General features: G+C 44.1%; 3 protein-coding genes across 6 annotated transcripts; 1 reads left to right on the top strand and 2 right to left on the bottom strand.

Annotated features, from left to right (window-relative positions):
* The first annotated feature begins 419 nt into the window (after positions 1–419).
* LOC116207760 (probable RNA helicase SDE3) lies at positions 420–5,135 on the top strand. 4 transcript variants are annotated; one of them, XM_031540847.1, is made up of 5 exons: positions 420–575; positions 1,163–1,984; positions 2,088–2,261; positions 2,456–3,916; positions 4,487–5,135. In XM_031540847.1, exons 2-5 carry the CDS (start codon positions 1,178–1,180, stop codon positions 4,763–4,765), a joined length of 2,721 nt encoding a protein of 906 aa, XP_031396707.1. In that variant the 5' UTR covers positions 420–575; positions 1,163–1,177; the 3' UTR covers positions 4,766–5,135. The 4 variants fall into 4 exon arrangements, with proteins under 4 accessions (XP_031396707.1, XP_031396708.1, XP_031396709.1 ...); XM_031540848.1 differs by having other exon boundaries at positions 421–575; positions 1,173–1,984; XM_031540849.1 differs by having other exon boundaries at positions 423–575; positions 1,147–1,984.
* Positions 5,136–5,363: 228 nt separating this feature from the next.
* LOC116208995 lies at positions 5,364–6,709 on the bottom strand. Its single transcript, XM_031542570.1, has 3 exons — positions 6,295–6,709; positions 5,944–6,012; positions 5,364–5,620 (listed from the first exon to the last, which is right to left on the bottom strand). The coding sequence occupies exons 1-3, from the start codon at positions 6,668–6,670 to the stop codon at positions 5,364–5,366; spliced, it is 702 nt and encodes a 233-aa protein (XP_031398430.1). The 5' UTR covers positions 6,671–6,709.
* Positions 6,710–7,429: 720 nt separating this feature from the next.
* LOC116207211 (sulfated surface glycoprotein 185-like) lies at positions 7,430–8,703 on the bottom strand. The gene is made up of 4 exons (XM_031540099.1): positions 8,318–8,703; positions 8,194–8,220; positions 8,033–8,095; positions 7,430–7,900 (listed from the first exon to the last, which is right to left on the bottom strand). The coding sequence occupies exons 1-4, from the start codon at positions 8,646–8,648 to the stop codon at positions 7,674–7,676; spliced, it is 648 nt and encodes a 215-aa protein (XP_031395959.1). The 5' UTR covers positions 8,649–8,703; the 3' UTR covers positions 7,430–7,673.

Below are 8,703 nucleotides of genomic sequence, written 5' to 3'. Positions count from 1 at the left end.
ATACCATTTTTAAAATTATAAAACTAATATAATTTAAAATTAATAAAATATTAATAGAAAAATATAATACCTTTATAATCAGAAGTAAGTAATAAAGTACCATTAGAATTATGAAATCCTTTAACATGAGCACCCCATATTACGAATTGTAAAAGCGCTCAACAAAACCGGCATGGATTGATTCACATGTTCGATGCATGTTTAATTCATGAGTTACAGTGTTGTGTATAATAAATCCGAACCATTACATGTATGGATCGGGACACGTTGATTTTCGAATATTAGGTGGTGTATTTCGAAAAGAAGTTAAAAAAATGTCTCTTTCAATTCAACTGTTACAAGCTAGTCCACACTGGGTTACACAGTGTTGTGTTTAATGAATCTGAGGTAAGAGTGGGAGTATATAAACTGACGTAGCGAAGCTTTTCGTCGTCATTGTCACTCGCATTCTTCCGATACCTTTCCCAACCTCTGGGGCAGAAGAAGACCGTACAGTTCTCCCTTCCGAAATCCCCATGAAGAGCCCAATGTCTGGCCATGCTTCAGCTCTGCTCTCCTGCTTCTGACCATCGGAGGTAAGCCGATGATGCTTTTCAACGCCACTGTTCTTTCAACAATCTGCTTTTCCTGTATTCGGTCTTCCCTTTTCATTTGAATTGCGATAAAGGATGATTTTCTGTCACACCCACATTTGAATCTGGATGCATTTCACTGGAATTGTCCTTTCTAATCCGTTCGGAGCTTGCTCACTTGCTCCAAAATCGATCTTTGTTTTGGTTGGATTAAGGATTTGGTCAGGAAAGAGAAGCCCCTCTTCGATTTTGTGTGCGCCCTTTTCAACCCCAGAAAACATCCTCCTCTATGTATCATAGTAATGTAGATTAGTTTGTTTGATGACACTCACGAGCTCTTCACAAAACCATAAATGGAGCAGAAACATAATAGGATCTGATGGGATGGACCCAGAAATTACGGATGTGTTTGTGACGTACATTTATGTATATTGCGTGAGGAATCGAGAGAGTTAATTTGAGAATTTGGGTGCTGAAGTCTTGTTAATTTCCTTTTCCCTACAGGGCGATGTAGTTGTTTTATCCATCTTATTTTCCTTTCCATCGATCGAGTTTCACCTGTCATTTCTTTTAGATATTAGCTCCTTCAGTTTGTTGTAGCTATAATGGGGTCGGTGGCGGGTTGGTCGGATGACGAAGAACGGTCAGTGATCGCTGATAAGGGAGAAATTACATTCATAGATCATCAGCAGGACCAGTCCCTGATTAGCTATAATCCCAGTGACGATGGCCCAATCGTGGTCTCTGTCCCGTTCCCCTTTATGAATGGACAGCCTCAGTCAGTCACGGTGGGGGAAACTGCTTCCGACTCCATCACAATCAAGAACAACACGGATGAGCCCATCGAACTCTGGACCATAAACATCTACAGTTCCAGTCCTGAGGACTCGTTCAAGCTCTCTTTGATGGAACCTCCTAAGTCAAAAGCGGGAGAAGACACGGCCCGAGGTTTCCGTGAGACCACATGCTTGGAGGAGCGGACCGTACAACCTGGGCAGGAATTGACTGTTTGGGTATTCTCTAAGCCTGAACGGATTGGGAAGCACACCACAGCTGTCCATTTCGATGTTGGAAGCAGGGTAATAGAGAGACTCATCTTTCTGATGGCTGATGACAAGATCTCCCGGGCCCTCGCTTCGAACAAGCCCTACTCGAAAGAGCCCAAGAAGAAGCACTTTGATTTAAATGACAATAATTATGTGAGGGGGCGTCGTCCTGCTCCTGCAAAGTTGAAAGGGATGCGGGGCAAAGGCTCTAAGAAGTTTAAGCTCCCTCAATTTCCAATCCCTGGGGAAGTCCGAGAGATCTTGGAGAGGAGGCAGCTTCCTGATTCTATTAGAGGAGGTCTGGCGGCAGAGAATTATGTTGATTTCTTCACGGCTTTACTAAACTTGGAAGAGTTACAGCTGGAGGTAAAAATTATATTCTTATTTAAGAAAGTATGGGCAGTATTCTTTGGATTGTCTCTGTGTGTATTGCTCTGTTGACTTTTCGTGATTGCTTTGTTGCAAATAGGAGGACGTCAAGGCTTTCAATATGGAGCGCGTCTCAATGAGGAGGAAAGGGTCGCAGTTCGTTACCCTGGAGGTACCTGGACTTGCCGAGAGGCGCCCTTCGCTTGTTGCTGGAGACTCTATTTTTGCGAAGAGGGCTTCAGACGACCCAAACGACGGCAACAAAGTACACGAGGTTCACACTTGCACACTGGCTTATAATTTTCTTGTTCAAAGTTACTGAACTACTACTCACAGAAAAGCAGACCATGGTTGCCAATAATAACAAGATGACAGTTGAATGTGGTCATTCGATGAAATAATGTGGTCTATTGAAAAGGTGGCAATTATTATATGAAATGAGCCCCCTAGGTTTTCTTTATAATGCAGGGTGTTGTCCACCGGGTTGAAGCCGACGAAGTCTATTTGAAGTTTTCTGAGGAGTTCCACGGATACCATTGGGACGAACATCGGTACAACATTCAGTTCACCTACAATCGACTCAATATGAGGAGGATGTATTGGGCTGTCAATGAAGCGACAAACTTAGAAAAGGCTGTCCTCTTCCCAACTGCTAACCATAACAAGAGGCAGATCCGAACAACTCCTTTTGTTCCTATAACTTGTGTCCTCAACGATGAGCAGAATTTTGCTGTCAAGATGATCTTACGTTGTCGAGGGGGATCACCTTATGTGATTCATGGGCCTCCTGGAACTGGAAAGACTATTATTATAGCTGAAGCTATTCTCCAGCTCTATAAAGGTCGTGGAGATGCTCAAATACTTGTGTGCACACCTTCAAATAGTGCTGCCGACCACATTTTGGAGAAGCTCCTCAAGGAAAAAGCTGTTGAAGTGAATGAAGAGGAGGTTTTCCGGCTAAATGCCTCTAGTCGTCCCTACGAAGACATCCACCCTGATCTTCTTCCTTTCTGCTACTATGATGAACTTGAAGGTGTTTTCAAGTGTCCCCCACTTAGATTTCTCAAAAGATGTCGAATCGTTATTACAACATACATGAGCGCGTCAAATCTCTTAGCAGAAGGAGTTGAGCGAGGCCAGTTCTCCCACCTCTTCTTGGACGAAGCGGGGCAGGCATCAGAGCCGGAGACTATGATTCCAATATCAAGCCTATGCCGAAGGGACACTGTAGTTGTTCTTGCAGGCGACCCAATGCAACTTGGCCCTATTGTGTACTCCAAAAAGGCTGAGTGCCACGGGTTGGGGAAGTCGTATCTTGAGAGGCTCTTTGAGAGTGAGCCCTACTCCAGTGGAGATAAAAATTATGTGACGAAGCTTGTCAGGAACTATCGGTGCCGCCCGGAGATTTTGCATCTCCCTTCTACGCTATTCTACGAGGGTGAGTTAATTGCATGCAGGGATGAGTCAAGTTACTTGGAATCTCCAACAGACTTCCTTCAGAACAACGATTTCCCGATTCTTTTTATTGGTATACAAGGTTGTGATGAGAGGGAAGGGAACAACCCTTCTTGGTTCAATCGAATTGAGGCAAGCAAGGTAGTCGAAGTCATTGACAAACTCCGAGAAAGTGGGAAGCTGACCCAGGAAGACATTGGGATTATCACACCATACCGACAGCAAGTGCTGAAGCTGAGGAAAGCCCTCGAGATTATGGAAATGCTCGATATTAAGATTGGAAGCGTTGAGCAGTTCCAGGGGCAGGAGCGACAAGTTATCGTGGTTTCTACTGTTCGCTCGACGGTGAGGCACAATGAGTTTGATCTCATCCACTGCTTAGGGTTCTTGAGCAACCCGAGAAGGTTTAACGTGGCCATGACCCGTGCTATATCTCTACTTATAGTTGTTGGGAATCCACATATTATCTGCAAGGTGTGGTCCTCTTCCTTTGCTTCCTTTTCTGAGCTTTAGCTATCTCTTAGAGAGGGAAACGAGAGGGAGTTCTCGAATTGCAATTTACTCTGAAAGAACTTACTGAATTACTCTCGTTGCCCTATATTCTTTCTGCCAAAACATTTATATTGCTTATCCCATTCCATTCACAGAGATTCACATCGCATTATTATAATGTCATTGTCACCACATCATGTGTCTATCTCTGTGTATATGCATATCTATATATAGGTGGGGTCCTATCCCGCTGTGTCATATCCTATATTTCCAAAATCAGTATCGGTGCTCTTGGAACTCCTGAAAATTGTTTATGACGCTGACAGGTTCTTTGCTGTTTCTTGAACTTTGTATCTCAAAAATGGAGAATTAATCTTTTCAAATACTTATGCTGTACAATCTTTATCGGTTCGTAGCATGGTATCAAGTTATTCCGCAATCTAAATAACCAAGAGTGCGGATACTTTTACGAGTTGTGTTCTTTTCTTACTTGGCAGTGAACACGAAAATGAACGAACTTGCTGCATTGTTTTTTTTTTGGCAATTTGTCAGGACCCATATTGGAACCAGCTCTTATGGTACTGCGTGGAGAACGATGCCTACCAGGGATGTGCTCTTCCTGAAAAAACTGAGCTTGCAATTCCTGAGCCCGTACAAAGCATGAATCCTAAAGACGATGCTCATGCTCCATTTCAAGATGGAAACAGCAGGGGCTCAGAGAACTGCGGTTTTCAAGGGGGAGACGAATACGATTGGGGTCAATACTGTGCGCAAACAGCGCTTCCTGTACCGTGTACCAATGAAGATGAATGGTCCGATGGGTGGAAATGAGCTTTTGCTATCTGAGGTGGCATAGAGGGCATGCAAGTGATATGATTAGCTGACCTTCCGCTAATCTGTTTTTGCTTCATGAGCGATTTATTTAGGGCTGTTGAGAAAGGGACTCAGCAGCATAATGGCATGTACCTAAATCTATATGAGCTTCATTACCCTGAGCTGAGGCCCTAAATTTTTCTTGAGAAGCCTCATTATTTATCGTGAAACCAAACTGATGCTTCGTTTTTCTGAAGCAAAGTATCCAGTTACGCACACGAATATTCACATCTGTGTGCATGTAACTGCTTTTGCTCTGCAGTGATGGTTTATGTGATTAGACCTTCTTATCAAGTTATGGCTATTAATGCAAACTGTTTTCTCTTCAGCTTTCCTTCCATGACAAGTTAATTGCACTGATCAGTGGAAATATGAGAGGCGCTCAAGGGGTCGAGGTTGTGAGCAAAGCTCATCTTTTGTACCAATACATCTTTGCTCATGGGGCTTTATGACAACTTCACAATTCGAGTCCATCCCGACCTTGTATCTTGGAAAACAATCTCGCTCAAGTTTCTTTGACAGGAATTGTCACATTTTTGTATTGCTGTATGGCTGTTTATAAATGACCAACAATTATGGCAAGTAGCATATTTACTGTACTTGCTAGAAGTCGGCTCCTCTTTCTGGTATTGATATGCTGTGTTGCAGACGAGTCCACCGCTTCTTCTCCTGATAATGAGTCTGGTGAGATATCCGCTGCTTCTGGAGCAAAGCTTGGTGCTTCTCCTGAACTGGTAGCGTAGTCGGGTGGCGGGCTTGTATCTAGGGATGGAGTGCTGGCTGGACCTAAAATTGCAGCAACAGAGAGCTTGACTACATAATCAACAGATCTCAATAGATAACGAAGATGGGATTCATTGAAGATGCACGATTTCACTTATACTGTACTCGAAACCCAAATATCTACCTTTGGTATTAGTTTATGGTATGCTATAGAGCTGTTCCATATCAGATCACGTTTCACAGACCCAGTCACACTCGGGATGAGCCCTTACTCATGTTCGATCGATGACTTAGTTGCTTATATCTGGCAAAATTATTTTCGCATGTGTTGCTAATTAGACAATTTTTCTTGTTTGCCCTAATCTCTGCGATTCTACAAAAATAAAAGTTCGAGAAAAGGATTAGGACAGTACTGGTATCAGGTGCAGCTTGAACATCCGAGCCTCCATTGCTGCTGCTGAGCGGAGGCAGCGGTGGTGAAGCTGGTGCACAGCATACGAAACCGAAAGACTTCATCAGTAATCTGAAGTTCTTTAGCGTAACACGAAAAATCCTCCGGTCAAACTGAAATCTTAATCAGCACGAAGATAGATCGATCAATCATTATTCAGCTTAAGAACTCCTAATCGGCGCGATGATAGAGCAATGAGTAATTTCGAATCCTATCTCAGAGTCAGCTCTATCAGCACAGAAACTTCCAGCAAAAGCAAAGATTGATCTACCGATTGGTCATCGGTAAACCAGAGCAGGACAGAGGAGCTTACCTGAACAGAGAGACTCCAACGATCCTCTGTTCACGAAGCTCACATTCAGGAGAGAGCAATCAGATGACAGAGAGATGAGCCTGGTGTTGTTGAGAGGGAATCCGAGCATATCAGGCTCCCGTAGGAGGTAACAGAGGCAGATGCCGGAGCCGGAGACGAGCACCAAGGAGTAGGCCCTGCAGCAATACGGAGTCACCCTCGAGTCCAGGTCGTTCGGCGGCGACGAGATGTAAGGGAGGCATGGCGAGAACAGGATGATCGCGGTCGAACAGCTAGTCGGTGGAAGCAGTGGTGGTGCCGCTGCGGTGGTGCTGCTGGCGAGGTGAATGAGGAGAAGTGAATTGACGAAGAGAGCAACGGTGGCGATGGCGTCCATTTCTGAACTTTGCCGCCTTCGGTCGTAAAGAGAGAGAGAACTGAGAAGAGAGAGAGAGCAGTTTTAGGTTCGTTAAGGGGAAGGGGGAGAGTGCTATGTGGCGCGTGGGGTTCAATTATCTGTTTAATGGCGGGAGAGTTGCAGGTGGTTGTGCTCGATGCTTTTACGATTTTGCCCCTCATTCCACAGGTCAGGCCATAAACTGTAAATTGGCTCATCAACTTTTATCTTTTGGGGGCACCGCCTGGTATTCGGGGTTTAATAGACTCTGATTAATATAGGTTTAAGCTTGCTTAGTTCACTAAGAAGTAAATTTGTTTAAATTGTGATTTTTCTTCATTCATAAAGCCCAAATGCTTGACCTTATTTGCAGGAAACGGGCATCGAACCATCTGAATCAATCTACATTGATAATTAGTCCTTCGACTGAAGTAAGGGCAATTGAAGTTACTGGTATCGAACTTACTTTGATAATTGGTCTAGTTTAGCTTAACTAAAGGGTATTATGCCCTTTCATAAATTTTCAACGAGGCCATCCAGTGGACGGGATGTTCTAATTCTATTAGCTGAGTTTAATACTCATTCAGAAGGCAACGCGCAGGTACATAGATTATAAGAAGACATGTTATAGAAATAAACCAAACGAATCAATGAGGGTGTAGTGCATTGACATACGCTCTTCCTTGGTAATCAAAAGTTCCGGGTTCGATACTTAATGGAACACTTGAGCACCTTTATTAGTTGTTATTAGGATTTCGGTTTTTTTTAACTAGGCCAAACGAATTATTTTATTAATGTAGAAAAAAGGACGAATACAAATACCAACTCAAATACCAGAACTTATACACAACGGAAGTGAATATCTCAACTTATTGGGTGAATAATCGGCCGAATGTGGCCCCAAATAGTATTAACAAACGCCCCAAAAGAATCATCCTATCAAACCATAATTTAAGTAAGAATAGAACATAATGGAGGAATAAATCTACCTCCCAAATGCTCCCTAATAAAATTTCATCATAAGAGATCCTAATATCGTAACTGGTAGAAATAATGTCGGGGAAGGGACATGAGTAACACCGGAAGCCGCCGGTGGATTCACCACTGGGCGGCTACCTGGGGTTGTCGAGGTCGCTGGAGGCGATGGTGGGGTCAGTACAGGTGGAGTGTCCGATACTGGTGGCAGAGCAGGCGGTGGCTCGACTTCGGGAACGGGAGCTGGTGCTGATGCTGTTCGGAGGCAAAGTATTGGAAGAAATTCATTAACTACACCTTAAGCCATATATTAATGCGACTAGTTTTCCAATTTCACTTTTGTAGGATAAGTATCAAGGCTTGAAGCAGTGTATAAATTATGATTACCAGTGGGACTAGCAGTTGGAGAAGCTCCCGGAGCGGAAGAAGTCGGACCAAGTGCCATAGGACCTGTCAATAGATGCGAAATTTAAGGCCATGTAAAATATTTACTCTGCGAATGGAATTAGAGGCAATTTATCATATGCATTAAAAGATACAAATTGTACCTGGAGCGGGAATTGGTGCACCAGAGGCTGCATAAACAAGACAAAGATGGTCGTATTATAAAATCGGACATAATAAAGCATAGGGAAACTGTGTGTCAGGCTAGTTTAGTGTTTAGATAGTTACCCTTGCATTGGACGGGCAAACCGGGCATGTTACAGGCACGGGGCAGGGAGATGGCGAGCGTCCGGTTGATGGGGAGTTGGATGGGCACGTTCGCAGTCATGATGAGGCACAGGCAGCTCACGCTGGTGTTGGCGAGCAACTTGAGGGAACTGCAGCAGTCAGTGGAGGGAGAGATGGTGCCATTGGCGCTGCTGTTGGTGATGAAGTTGAAGCAGGGAGTGAAGCTCGAGATCATTGCCGGGGAACACGGCGTGGAGACCTGGCCAAGGACTGGGAGGACCAGGGTTACGATGGCGATGGCGAGCCCCGAGAGAAACCGCGATGAAGGCATGTTTGGCTTCGATATTAACTTATTCGGGTTTGGTTTTCAGAGAGTAGGGATGATG

This window comes from Punica granatum, chromosome 5 (assembly GCF_007655135.1).
Source record: "Punica granatum isolate Tunisia-2019 chromosome 5, ASM765513v2, whole genome shotgun sequence".
NCBI classification, from domain to species: Eukaryota; Viridiplantae; Streptophyta; class Magnoliopsida; order Myrtales; family Lythraceae; genus Punica; species Punica granatum.
The sequence above is the reverse complement of the archived record's forward strand: the minus strand, read 5'-3'. Positions and strand labels throughout refer to the sequence as shown.